The sequence below is a fragment of the Sinohyriopsis cumingii genome, chromosome 1, assembly GCF_028554795.1.
Source record: "Sinohyriopsis cumingii isolate HCF-2022 chromosome 1, ASM2855479v2, whole genome shotgun sequence".
In the NCBI taxonomy this organism is placed as follows: domain Eukaryota; kingdom Metazoa; phylum Mollusca; class Bivalvia; order Unionida; family Unionidae; genus Sinohyriopsis; species Sinohyriopsis cumingii.
Window position 1 is genome coordinate 75,477,236 of NC_142961.1, and position 15,491 is coordinate 75,492,726.

Sequence of the window (15,491 nt, forward strand, 5' to 3'; positions counted from 1 at the left end):
CAATGCTGCTGTAATCAAACAATCTCCATGTCTTGCATATTCTTTGCAGGCAAGACAAAAACCTGGAAAGTGAATTTTCATAATATCTAACTTTTCATATACATCTAGCACTAATGCTGGTGAGGTGGGTTAAAAAAGTGTCCCTTACTCAACTCTTGGTAACCAAGCAAAAGACACTGAAATAAGACAACACAATTGTCAAAAGTTCTGGTATCAATTTCACTAAAAGGCTCGTATTCTTATTAAATACCAGGGTTCCAAAAAAATGTCTCATCTCTTTCAAAGTTATAGATTTGCACAAAATCTTGAATACTGAGTTGACATCAATGCCACCAGTGTGCAACATCATACCCACTGTCTCACATTTTTTTGGAAAAGGTGTGATGACAAAAAAAGGTGGAAATTTCATAATAGGTTAAAAAAAAAGTACAAGTATAAATGACACTGATGGGGATAGTATTTCTAATGTAAAATCTAAGAAACACTATCAAAATGTCACTGTGACTACTGCTACATAACCAAACCAGCCTTTACCGGATTAGCAGAATCCACAGCAGGAAGTTTCTGTTGCAAACATCTGACTATTTCTGTCCAGCACTCATTGGCATCCTATAAATGACAAAGTGACTACAGGTAAATTTTAATAAGCACATTGCAATTTGTTTGTATCTTAAGTATCATACATATTGCTTATACAAATAATAGATGCAGCAAAACTCAAATGACTTACTGGGACATGTTCCCATATTCTCTAAATTTTTTGAGCAGAAACCTCAAGCTCAAAACTCCAAAATCAGACACTATACTTGAAGCAAGGCATGAAATTCAAAATGTAGTATGTTAAATGAGCAACCAAGGCTAGAAAAATCCTGATGTTTCTATGGGTTTAACTTCATTCTAATTAAATTTAAAGATCAGCAAAGTATGAAGACTTTGATGTTAAGCTTGAGCTTCATGCTCAAAATATTTAGAACACTGGCCTGGTGTAAAACCTATTTTCTGAGACCCCGAGTGTCATTCTCAAAATATTTAGAACACTGGCCTGGTGTAAAACCTATTTTCTGAGACCCCAAGTGTCATCCTCAAAATATTTAGAACACTGGCCTGGTGTAAAACCTATTTTCTGAGACCCCGAGTGTCATTCTCAAAATATTTAGAACACTGGCCTGGTGTAAAACCTATTTTCTGAGACCCCAAGTGTCATTCTCAAAATATTTAGAACACTGGCCTGGTGTAAAACCTATTTTCTGAGACCCCGAGTGTCATTCTCAAAATATTTAGAATACTGGCCTGGTGTAAAACCTATTTTTTGAGACCCCGAGTGTCATTCTCAAAATATTTAGAACACTGGCCTGGTGTCAAACCTATTTTCTGAGACCCCGAGTGTCATTCTCAAAATATTTAGAATACTGGCCTGGTGTCAAACATACTTTCTGAGACCCAGAGTGTCATGCTCAAAATATTTAGAATACTGGCCTAGTGTAAAGCCTTCTGTTATCTGAGACCCCAAGTGTCATGCTCAAAATATTTAGAGAATAATTGCCTGGTTCAAAGTCTTCTGTTGTCTAAGACCTTGTGTGGTATGATCAAAATGTTTATGAAAAGTGACCTAGTGTAAATGGCTTCTGTTTTCTGACACCTTGAGTGATATGCTCAAAATGGCAGAAATAGTGGTCTTGTGTAAAGCCCTCTGTTGTATGAGACCTTGAGTGATATGCTCAAAATGTTTAGAGAATAGTGCCCTTGTGTAAAGCCATCTGTTGTATGAGACCTTGAGTGATATGCTCAAAATGTTTAGAGAATAGTGGCCTTGTGTAAAGCCTTCTCTTGTATGAGACCTTGAGTTATATGCTCAAAATGTTTAGAGAATAGTGGCCTTGTGTAAAGCCTTCTGTTGTATGAGACCTTGAGTTATATGCTCAAAATGTTTAGAGAATAGTGGCCTTGTGTAAAGCCCTCTGTTGTATGAGACCTTGAGTGATATGCTCAAAATGTTTAGAGAACAGTGGCCTTGTGTAAAGCCCTCTGTTGTATGAGACCTTGAGTGATATGCTCAAAATGTTTAGTGAATAGTGGCCTTGTGTAAAGCCCTCTGTTGTATGAGACCTTGAGTGATATGCTCAAAATGTTTAGAGAATAGTGGCCTGTGTTTTGTTGATGACTTGTGATGCTGTCCATTACAAATGCAACTCCTGTAAAGGTCTGAAACACATTCATTTTATTTTCTTACTCTACGGATTTGTTTACAACATAATTATCATCACCCTATGAAAGTGATAAACCATGCATTCATGAGACAGGTTGATTAGCATTGGTACCAGTAAAATATGGTCTCGTACTAACTTTTTTTGTCCCTGCCAGTATAATGTACCGGTGGTAGTGCAACCCTAGCTGAAATGCTGGAATAGTAAGAGGCTAAGCTAATAAGAAGCAGGGTTACCTCATTAATATGCATAATCGTAACATATCATAATCAAACCCATCTGAGATCTTGATTATATCAGCATATCTTCACCAGCCCAGACAATCGGATGCACATCCTTAGCATGCATGAATGATCTTGCCAAACTTAAGTCATCTCAAATCATGATGATATACATACCAAAGCTGACCAAAATATAGCAAGAAATATGATCTCCAGAATAACAACAAAAAACTTAGCCAACCAGATGGTAAGATCACCTAATTATTATGCATGGATGTTCCTCATAATCAACCTCATCCAAGATCTTTGTTGTATAAGCTTGCATACCAAATCTGAATAAGATCTGATCAGAAATATGACCTTTTGATTGTTCACAAGCTCAGAAAATCAGATGCATGATCAACTTGTTCAAATGTGTGGGTTTCACTCATTCTCAAATCATCCAAGGCATTAGCTTAAATACCAAATCTAACTGAAATCTGATCAGAAATGAGGCCTCAAAAGTGATCCAAAGCAAGAGTTGATGGATGGATAGACGATGCATGATGGACAGAAGGCCATTACCATAAGTTCACTTGGCCTTTGACAGCTAACAAAAAACTAGTTAATTTTGCATTGATTACATGAGATCCTCTAACAAGTCATATATTAACTAGTTAATTTTGCATTGATTACATGAGATCCTCTAACAAGTCATATAACTAGTTAATTTTGCATTGATTACATGAGATCCTCTAACAAGTCATATATCTAGCTAATTTTGCACTGATTACATGAGATCCTCTAACAAGTCATATAACTAGTTAATTTTGCATTGATTACAAGAGATCCTCTAACAAGTCATAAATTGTGCTCTTTGAGGAAAAGAGAAGCTGTTCTTTCTGGACTTGAAGAAGGTTGGATAATATGGAGAAAGCATGAATTCTGAACATGTCATTTCGGAAGATTTTAACTACCTGGGAAGAAAAGCAAGTGAAATCACTGTAATACCTGAATGATTCATGTAATCATTTAATAATGCACACATGCACATGCACACATTCACAGATGATAATAAAGTTAAAATACTTGTGGAAAAATTGTCTGTTTAAACCATTAACAGCCAAGGATAGTGGAATAAATATTCTAACCTGCTGCATGAAGCTTCCATTCTCTCCTTTCTCAGCAAACCGAGGGTAGGCCATGTGTAGAACCTGCAGAAATATGATGGGAGGAATGGGCTCTGCCATCTTGTCTAAAGTGTTGTACAAGTCTCGCAAAGCTAAAATGACATATTAAATGAAAGTTGTGTTTTTCAAGATGTTATAACTGCAATATGGATAATAACAGAGATATGTATTCAATCAAATCAATTTAACAGGAATTTCAAATAATTTCCTGGAAAAACAAATGCAATTTACTGAGAATAAACATCTTACTTTAAATTTAAGCTACTTAAGATTTTTAAGCTGTTGGAAAAATAAAGTGCAACAATTACTCTAAAAACAACTTAATTTAAAAAGGAGAATTAGGTTATCGGATAACAAAAAATTATTATAAGATCTGGGACTTTTACTCTGATTTGAAAAGAGGTACAAATGCAAGTTGATACTGGTAACACTCTGATTGCTCACCTCACTGATAATGAGCACAGAATTATTAAATGATAAGGGATGGAAGAAGCACAAATGAAGTATTCCACTTTCAAAGCACTCCTGGTGAATTCCTAAACAAAAGATGGATTAGACTAAATGAATAACAACCATGCATTGTGGAATCTATAAATCTTTGTATGGACATGAAAACTGCAGAAAGATCTGATAAATTACATATGTGATTCATTTAAAGCTTATATACCTGCAGTAATGGAGTCTGCCGGAGCTATAACACCTCCAACTGTCAAACTACCACGATACCTTAAACAGAATAAATTCATTGTATTCACTTATACATTGGCATAACCTTAGACTCCTATTGCATCAATTACAAGAGAGAACAATACATTCATTCTATCTAAAATATCCAAAACATGCTGAAAGTTCAATTTAATGATATACATTTATTTAGCACATGAATGTAATTTATATCAAGTAATTTTCATTAGTAAATGCCATAATCAGTGTTGCACATTGAGTGCAGGTTCGCAAGTTTCCCACAATTTTTCATCCAGTGCAACCACAATTTTGATCCTGTCTGTCCCCCTTCCCCACCCCACCCCCACTTTTTACCAAAAGAAAAAAACATTGAAAAATAAGTTTATAACATTACATTCGTGGATGTCCATCCATGTCTCTGCACTAGCAATGGTAAAAGTGATGAAAATTGATGAAAGCTTTAGGATAGCACTGAATATCTATTTTAAAACAATGTATCTATCAATTTGAAGAAGTCAAGGTCTGATGCTTTTTGCCAAAACAACGTATCTATCAATTTAAAGAAGTCAAGGTCTGATGCTTTTTGCCAAAACAATGTATCTATTAATCTGAAGAAGTCAAGGTCTGATGCTTTTTGCCAAACAATTTATCTATCAATTTAAAGAAGTCAAGGTCTGATGCTTTTTGCCAAAACAATGTATCTATCAATTTAAAGAAGTCAAGGTCTGATGCTTTTTGCCAAACAATGTATCTATCAATTTGAAGAAGTCAAGCTCTGATGCTTTATGCCAAAACAATGTATCTATCAATTTAAAGAAGTCAAGGTCTGATGCTTTTTGCCAAACAATGTATCTATCAATTTAAAGAAGTCAAGGTCTGATGCCTTTTGCCAAATTGTGATGTGAAGTGTTTGACTGCTGTTACTGTAATATATTATCGAGGTTCAAGCCATCACTATGCTGACATAAATTTCAGCAATAAGGCAGAAATAACCACAAAAGAGACTAAATTTATGCAAAAACACAATTTATTCAAAAACACAATTGGTCATTTAATTAATGCTTTGTCTGGTTGGAAGGAAACATAATTAACAAAACATAGGTATATATTATAATAAATGCTGATCAATAAAATGCACTAAAATTAAACAAGAGCAAGATCTAAAAGAGAAAATTACATAGTACATCTAATTTCAGGTTAACCAGACCATGTTTTCTTGAGTTACTTCAGCAAATTATAAAACTTTTATTGCAATAATGTAAGTGTTCAAGGAAAATATGATAGTACAGAACAGACCACAAAGTTAGGTAGATAAAACTGTCAAAGCAAATAAGATTATTCATTTTTATAGCACTATTATTTTTCTATGAAACCTCTAAAAGTTTGTATCTCCCCCTTAATTTGGAGGATGAGGGACAGTGTCCCCTGCCCTTGGAATCCCAGGTGCAACACAGATCACAATATATAAAGATGAAACTTTAAACTGGTACATTTAATGTATACATGCATAAGCTAGACAGTGAATTAAAGTCAATGTGGTTTTAATTTGTAAGCTAGACCATGAATTTAAATTCATCATGGTTTTCAAGGATTTGCTAGACTATGAATTTAAAGCCACCATGGTTTTCAAGTGTAAGCTAGAACTGAACTTAAAGCCACTAGCATAAACTAGACCATGAATTTAAAGTCACCATGGTTTTCAAGCATGAGCTAGACCATGAATTTACAGACAATGTGGTTTTCAAGTGTAAGCTAGACCAAGAAGTTAATGCCACCATGGTTTTCATGCATGTGCTAGACCATGAATTTAAAGACAATGTGGTTTTCAAGTGTAAGTTAGACCAAGAAGTTAATGTCACCATGATTTTCAAGCATGAGTGAGACCAAGAATTTAAAGACAATGTGGTTTTTAAGTGTAAGCTAGACCAAGAAGTTAATGTCACCATGGTTTTCAAGCATGAGCTAGACCATGAATTTACAATGTGGTTTTCAAGTGTAAGCTAGACCAAGAAGTTAATGTCACCATGGTTTTCAAGCATGAGTGAGACCAAGAATTTAAAGACAATGTGGTTTTCAAGTGTAAGTTAGACCAATAAGTTAATGTCACCATGATTTTCAAGCATGAGTGAGACCAAGAATTTAAAGACAATGTGGTTTTCAAGTGTAAGCTAGACCAATAAGTTAATGTCACCATGGTTTTCATGCATGTGCTAGACCATGAATTTAAAGACAATGTGGTTTTCAAGTGTAAGTTAGACCAAGAAGTTAATGTCACCATGATTTTCAAGCATGAGTGAGACCAAGAATTTAAAGACAATGTGGTTTTTAAGTGTAAGCTAGACCAAGAAGTTAATGTCACCATGGTTTTCAAGCATGAGCTAGACCATGAATTTACAATGTGGTTTTCAAGTGTAAGCTAGACCAAGAAGTTAATGTCACCATGGTTTTCAAGCATGAGTGAGACCAAGAATTTAAAGACAATGTGGTTTTCAAGTGTAAGTTAGACCAATAAGTTAATGTCACCATGATTTTCAAGCATGAGTGAGACCAAGAATTTAAAGACAATGTGGTTTTCAAGTGTAAGCTAGACCAAGAAGTTAATGTCACCATGGTTTTCAAGCATGAGTGAGACCAAGAATTTAAAGACAATGTGGTTTTCAAGTGTAAGTTAGACCAAGAAGTTAATGTCACCATGGTTTTCAAGCATGAGCTAGACCATGAATTTACAGACAATGTGGTTTTCAAGTGTAAGCTAGACCAAGAAGTTAATGTCACCATGGTTTTCAAGCATGAGTGAGACCAAGATTTTAAAGACAATGTGGTTTTCAAGTGTAAGCTGGACCAAGAAGTTAATGTCACCATGGTTTTCAAGCATGAGCTAGACCATGAATTTAAAGACAATGTGGTTTTTAAGTGTAAGCTAGACCAAGAAGTTAATGTCACCATGGTTTTCATGCATGAGCTAGACCATGAATTTACAGACAATGTGGTTTTCAAGTGTTAGTTAGACCAAGAAGTTAATGTCACCATGGTTTTCAAGCATGAGTGAGACCAAGAATTTAAAGACAATGTTGTTTTCAAGTGTAAGTTAGACCAAGAAGTTAATGTCACCATGGTTTTCAAGCATGAGTGAGACCATGAATTTAAAGACAATGTGGTTTTCAAGTGTAAGCTAGACCAATAAGTTAATGTCACCATGGTTTTCATGCATGTGCTAGACCATGAATTCAAAGACAATGTGGTTTTTAAGTGTAAGCTAGACCCAGAAGTTAATGTCACCATGGTTTTCATGCATGAGCTAGACCATGAATTTAAAGACAATGTGGTTTTCAAGTGTAAGCTAGACCAAGAAGTTAATGTCACCATGGTTTTCAAGCATGAGTGAGACCAAGAATTTAAAGACAATGTGGTTTTCAAGTGTAAGCTAGACCAAGAAGTAAATGTCACCATGGTTTTCAAGCATGAGTGAGACCAAGAATTTAAAGACAATGTGGTTTTCAAGTGTAAGCTAGACCAATAAGTTAATGTCACCATGGTTTTCAAGCATGAGTGAGACCATGAATTTAAAGTCACTGGTTTTGTAGGCTTTCATGCATAAGCTAGACCATTTATTGAAAGTCACCATGTTTCCATAAATACAATAGACTATGAATTTAAAGTCATTGAGATTTTCATGTGTAAGCTAGACTTCAGAAAAATTATGTTGCCATCCCCACCCTGTCCCCGACAAATTTATTGCTATGTCTCGATTCCCTCTAATGTGGACTCATAAAACATTATCAACAATGAATTAAATTTTTATTTGTTGAAATATGAAACATGTTCCAGACAAAAATGTGAAAAGTTTGATTTGTTAATAGAGTATGAAGTGACAAGAAAAGGAAAGAAACTTGTGTGACAAGACATACTTTTTGAGCGCTTCTCGCAGCTCTGGCACAGCCCTCAGACACTGCACAGTTGCATTCATATAACAAGTGTTACCAAGGTTCTGTAATCCAGCAGGTACCTCCAGCTAGTGGGAAAAAATAGATGAAGCTACAGCACATAACCATGCTTTTCATGCACACAACTGTTGACAGCAAACATCACAGCATTTGCTGTTACATCCAGCTCTACACTAGCTGTTCAGCTTAAAGATTTCAAGCACGCATTGCAGAACCTAACCTACATATATACTCACTTATGAGTCCAAATGAAAAATGCACAGACCCAAATCTGCCAATGCATAATGTGCCAATGTGCATTATGCATTGGCAGATCTGTGTCTGCACAGACCTAGGTCTGCCAATGAATAATGCAGCTTGATAGGAGTAATCAGTAGAACAAACAAAACTAACCCTGACAGAGACCAGGCTCTACAGACACATTATACTATGAATGACTGATCAGGTTCTTTACTGTTTGCAGTATTACTTGATTTATAAGTGTATATATACGGTGTTACTGAACTATGAAATGATATGGGGTTACTGGAATGCTGAATGCAGTTGAATGCATGTTTTATGCAGACAAGTAGAATAATTAAGATCATGTGTAACACAGTCATGCATCAGTTTATCAAATGTTATCTTCCAATACACAGAGGATACATGGTGTAATAATAATCATTATTATAACTATTATCCTTTATTTAAAGATAACATAATTAGTTAAAGGGTGACATCATATGACACAAAAATCATGGATAAGTGTATCAGACGCGGTTCAATAATAAGAACTATAAGCACTGTTATCCTTTATTTAGAGAAGATAACATAATTACCGATAGTCACAGAATAGTACAATGTGACACAAAAATCATGGGTATGTGTATCAGACATGGTTCAATAATAATAACTGTAAGTACTGTTATCCTTTATTTAGAGAAGATAACATAATTAGTTACAGGATAGTACAATGTGACACAAAAATCATGGGTACGTGTATCAGACCTGGTTTAATAATAAAACTAAGTACTATTTTTCCTTTATTTAAAGAGGGTAACACAATTAGCTAAAAGCAATTCTCTCCGGAGGCCTTCTAATAGGCTTAAGCGAATTATTGTCCAAGACACACTCCCAATACTCTTTTTTATTTTATGTAGTCAATCAGAAAAGTGTAAAGCATTTATGAAAAGAAAAACATATTTATTTACAAAGAGAGAATGTGACTAAAATTTGTTTTAAATTAAACATTCTTAAACACATAGCGTAAATAATGATGAAAGTGCGACTTGGATCTAGATGTCATGAAACAATCTCATGCCATTTTTATCATGCAGTGCAAATCTTGTTCTTGGAATAAGCAAGTGAAGTACGGTCTAGTCTTGTTTATCCCACTTCCATTTATCAATTATACAAATGGGACCATTTCCATAAAAGTTATTCTTAAACTGAAAATATTCATCCAACATCATTTTTAGCTGTATACTCCTTTACATCAGTTCCAATTTTCAGCCTGCCAGTTTTGTACAATCTCACTGTTCCAGTGGGTTGCAGGAAAGATCATGTAAAAGTTAATATCTAAATAGCTACCTCATAGATCATTGCCTTGCTTTCAATATACAGAGTTATAAGTGTATTTTATCTGATGTTTTTAGTAGCAATTATTAGTGTCTAATGAACAAGAGCAGACTGTACTTGTATTCAAATCCTAAATATAGAAACTTCACTCTTTAAATTGGGGTCCAACCAACTACAGTTTGATCAGCAGGGTCAGGGTCATATAAAGAGGAATTTGTGTTGGGAAATAAAAGTTACCATAATACATGGTTCCCACACTTTTCTAAAGATAAATGTCCAGGACATTTCCAGGGTTTTTCCAGGATGAAATTAATTTTTTCAAGGTTCACATATGACCATTAGTGAATGGAATAAAACAACATTTTAGACTGTAAAACATGCATTTTCTAAATCTAAAGATGTTTCTCTTTCAAGACTCTCCAAAACATCTAAGTCAGAAAAGATAATTGTGTACAAAACCACAAAATGTATCACATGAAACAAGTTTGATTATATTCCTATAAATTGGCATGTAAAGTCATTTCAATGTACAGAATAAAAATTCAAACATTATTTTGCTGACCTGCATTATGTTGCCAAGTGCGAACAGCATGATGAACATAAATTAGTTTTGTATCCTTTCAAACCTATAATTCTAAAGAGTTATATATATATATATATATATATATATATATATATATGCATCTTTTAGAAAGTAAACATTTCCTATTACATTATATAAAAGACAATAAACGCAAATAATTAAAATCATCTTGTATTGTAACCAAGAGTTTAACCCTAAATTTATGTGCCAAACTAGATTTTTCAAGCAACCTAATCTCCTTAAGATGATCTGGTTAAAAATCCATCATTTAAAAAATCTTTTCAAACAGGTTGATTTAAATTTTGACAAAAGACCTTCAAACTTATGAACTGTTGTATAAACAAGGACTGAATATTCTGTAAAATCAACTTGTCTTCTTGTAATTCATTAAGCCAGTCCCCAAGCCTGTATTAATACAGGGGCTCGTATTGTTTTTTTAATATATAATACAAAGACAATTTCTCATTTCAGCTACCAGATTCAACAATTTGGACTACAATACTGGCTTAAAACAAATAGCAGTGCATTTTCTAATCCGGGTTTCCTCTGAATATTCCCACTCCATTTGTCATATTTGGACATTTAGGTTGGGGTGTGGGGTCAATGCAAATGCATATTGAAAATTTGGAATTTGCCGCCACCATGCTCTGCGACATATGGTAGTTGCTTACCAGTGGGCCTGGCAAATTTAAATTTATATTATATTGACTCATACCTGCATGAAATCAATAGGAAAATGATTTATTTTCTCAGAAATGGCAAATATTATAAGCGCTGTCTTTAATCCGCTGACAAAGTAGACGAAACTACGACATAGACAAAACCTGATCCTGTACTCGCCATTTGCATTACTAGTCACATGACTTCACAAATTTCAAATGTCACTGGAAGTCCAATAGTCACAGGATATCAACAAAAAACTCCTTTTTAATGGTGTTGTACAGAAATTCAAGTATATTAAATGAAAGTCAGATACTTTTTTTTGTAAAAACTAGCAATCTGGCCAGTCTGATTTATAAAGCAGAGAGCACATGTCAACAAAACTCCAGAAGTTGTTCTTGGAATATATAAATATGGAGAATTTTGTTTTCTTTTGTTTTTGAATTTTTATTACAACCAGCATACGACTTTCATTTAATATTTTGGTTTTTTTTCTTCTCTACAACATTTGAAAATGTGGGTTGTTAGATTTGTGTACTCATGTGACTAGCATTGTAAATCATGAGTACCAGGTAACATTTCATCAACGTCGTAGTTTTATCTAGTCTTTCAGCAGATTAAAGACATAACAATTTTAACGCTCAAAATTTCTGAAAAAATAAGTTATTTTCATATTGATTTCATGCATGTATCACTCGATCAAACATTTAAGTTTGCTCAGCCACCCGGTAAGTGGCTATGCCTTGCCACAACCATGTTAGCATCTTGTGATGCTAGACAGGTTTTCATACCCTCTATGTAATGAATGATACGGATATCAAGCTGAGTTTGAAAATAAAAGTCTACTAGACGAATCTAATCCACTGAGCATTTGGATTCACTCAGCATATATGTTTATTGTTAGCACCCAAATGATCCATACCGCACACTCCGAATATTCTGGTTAGAATTCAATAAATGTAACTCACAATCAGTTTAGTTACGACTCAATTATGTGACTGTTTCGAGCGTCAAGTGGTGGTGGAAAATTCCAGGGTTTTCCCCAACTTTCATCAATATTTGCAAAATTCAAGGACTTTTCACGGTCAGGAAAAAAATTATCATTTCTCCCGACAGCATGGAAACCCTGATAATAGGCATTCATGGGATATGATGGCACTAAATAAGGTGTGAAATGCTAGAAATCAAATTAATTCAAGGTCTTTTTACCACAGCTGGTTGAAATCAGACACTTCCCGAAAGTTAACTATCCTAAAGCAAATTACTGCTGTGACCCTTCCAATACAAGTTGAATGTAATTAGAAAATGAGACCAGTCTGCTCTCCCCCTGGTAAAAGTTTATTGGTACCGAAGAGTGAGAGGAAAAGAATTTGTAGGAGCTTGATTATAGCAAATGGAAAATAAACTTCTGAACAATACCAGAGTATGGATTTTCAATGAAGAAAGATGGTAATATTCAGAACAAAAGATTATTTTCATTAAAGAGAAGCACTGGTGAGCACCAGTCTTATCAGGTCGTGATTGGAGAGCTCAATCAATTGCTGGAAATATTCACTTATAATTTTGCCATTCATGCCTATAAATAAAAATATTATAAAAAAACACACACACACACAGAGTTTAAGCTAGTCCACTAATGTATGTTAAACCAGAGTCATTGAATCTTGTACGTTGATGATGTCTAGCAAATTTTGGGGTAGAACGTAAGAAAATCTTTTCTTTTGAACAACAGATTATATTTTCCTCAAAATCTGTGTGAAAGAGTGGGATTATCATTTATTGTTCTAATTTTTCCCCAATTTAGCAATCTTATCTCTTAAGGATTAAGTAGAAAGTGAAAATTTCATAATTTGTTATATATCTGAAAAGACTTCATATTTAAGATTTTTCTGGCACTACATGGAAAAATGTTATAAAGATTCAAAGTATCAAACAGTCCAATGATGACCTTAATTCACAGGCAGTAAAAATATCTACAGACAAAAAGTAATTTTTCAATTGTCGGAAAGGTATTTTTCACAAAGAGTACAATAATTAAAAACTAATCAATCATGAAAATAAAGAAATAAAATTGCACAAGCCAATCTGTGTTAGAGATATCCAAATGGCTGATGCATGAATTCTATTAGAAGTTAATTACAATGAGAACAAAACTGGAGAAACATTTCCCATGACTCATGTTTATAGTTTGTTACACATCTGACACTTACAGCAGAGGCCAACTGTTGCTCGGTCATGTCTTCCATGAAAATTATCTTCTCTGCTGGTTCATGGGGTAATTCCTCAGCTGTTCCCATCATTAGAAACGTGGCACCCTGGGAAATATAACAATGTATGAAATATATGCACAGAGAAAGGACAGGAGGCACATGTAGGCATAATACTGCTCACCTGGCTTACACAATTTAACAGCTGAACATTTCACTAAACTAGATGAACCAGAGATCCGAAAACAGACATATTTGTCAGACAAGACAAACAAATGGGCTCATTTATTCATTTGCTAACTAATCATATTAGATACTGGACCTAAGATGCCCATAATTATCTGACATCATGTCTTCCAAATTATTTAAACACAATAGCCAAAAAGCACAAGACAAAATTGTTGTGAAAGATCATTTCCTGGACTTATCTAAACCCTATAACTGAAAGAGTGCCTCATAGTCTGTACAAAAGACATTATACCAGTCACAGTATGTGCTTTTTAACCACAAATATTGTTAGCAGTGTGTTACCACATATAAAATCTTAAGATTATATTGTACAGCCTATGCTCTAATTTCAACCAAAAAAGAGATGAAAGTGATAAACTGTTATTATCACTCCTCAACTGTTATCATTATCTCCCAACTGTTATTATCAATCATCAACTGTTACCATTATCTCCCAACTGTTATTATCATTCATCAACTGTTACCATTATCTCCCAACTACCATTATCAATCATCAACTGTTACCATTATCTCCCAACTACCATTATCAATCATCAACTGTTACCATTATCTCCCAACTACCATTATCAATCATCAATGTTACCATTATCTCCCAACTGTTATTATCACTCCTCTACTGTTACCATTATCTCCCAACTACCATTATCAATCATCAACTGTTACCATTATCTTCCAACTGTTATTATCAATCATCAACTGTTACCATTATCTCCCAACTACCATTATCAATCCTCAACTGTTACCATTATCTTCCAACTGTTATTATCATCCTTCAAAACTTGTTTGAGGACTTGATCACATAAAACCTTGCTGTCAAAATTGACCTTAAATGCATGTCAAACTGTGTCATAATTTTTGAGCAAGTAATTGTGATTTTTGTCAATTATTAATTTATGAAAATCAGTAGAGTGCAATAAAATACTGTTGTTGGGTGAAATTCTGTTGAATAGATTTCTAAACAGCTAAAAGGGGGAAAAAATCATTTAAAAAATACATAATTTGAGAAAATAAAGTGATGAGCACAGAAGGATAAAACAAAAGCTGATTTAACAAAAAATCTGGAAGCAAAAATATGGCTTTTCTGGTAAATGTAATAATTATAAAGCAAACTTTTCTTTCTTGTTACACATATTTATATCTACTTTAAATGTTTCTACATTAAATTTCATCAGTATCTTAAGGCTGTGTTACTCTTCAGAAAAATAATGTCTTGCAAGAGCCTTTTGAATTTCAGGATCACTGGTATGAAAACAACCCACGTAAAAAAAAAAAATTCTCAACTTACAACATAAAACATGATGATTTTATCTATCTTACTGCAGTCTAACAAAATTCTTTCCAAAGATAAAAGCATAATTAAAATATATAATAACTTCCTCATAATTGAAGTAATCCAAAATCTTGATAATAAAAATGCATCTAAAGAAACTTCATGAGAGATATTGTCTGTAGATTAAGAGAGGTAATGAGCTCAGCCAATCAGATGAAAGAGATTTCATTATATATGTGGATCTCTATTAAAATAGATAATGTTAATAAGATGGAGCAAATCCAATTGGAATTCAGTCTCCAGAATGGTAATATGTTTGTTTAACCAATCAGACACATAATTACCTCATTGATGTGTAAAGAGCATCCTCATAATGCAATTCTTCCAACATCTTGACAAGATAGACACCGTTATCTGCATTTGACCCGTTTCATGAACTGGTTTCATTAACCAAACACATGTTGCATCATCATAACGATATTGAAATGAGCATTATATACCAAACCAGCCATGATCAAAACAATATCAGTCTTTTGTTTACACTTTACCTTTGCTTGTTTTCTTATAAACATGACATGGATAGGAATGGAAAATATTAATAAAGCTGGAGAGAGTTCATGCTCCGTCAATGAATGTTCAAGCTGAATTTATGGAAGAAATCCATGTGTGAAACAGTGACAAGTGCATAAAGACTTATGTTTGGCTGAATTTAAATTTCATTGAATCCCATCAGATGAGCATGC

The 15,491-nt window shown here is 33.9% G+C and overlaps 1 protein-coding gene across 2 annotated transcripts in view; it reads right to left on the reverse strand.

Annotated features, from left to right (window-relative positions):
* The window catches only part of LOC149807140 (ubiquitin carboxyl-terminal hydrolase 14-like), a 77,689-nt gene that overhangs the window by 40,408 nt on the left and 21,790 nt on the right, over positions 1-15,491 (reverse strand). For both annotated transcript variants that reach the window (XM_089962607.1, XM_089962615.1), the window contains exons 4-8: positions 13,233-13,337; positions 8,187-8,290; positions 4,262-4,320; positions 3,556-3,686; positions 535-609 (exon numbers count right to left, since the gene is read on the reverse strand). In XM_089962607.1, coding sequence (XP_089818733.1) covers positions 535-609; positions 3,556-3,686; positions 4,262-4,320; positions 8,187-8,290; positions 13,233-13,337 — 474 coding nt within the window. The remainder of the gene's footprint in view (positions 1-534; positions 610-3,555; positions 3,687-4,261; positions 4,321-8,186; positions 8,291-13,232; positions 13,338-15,491) is intronic.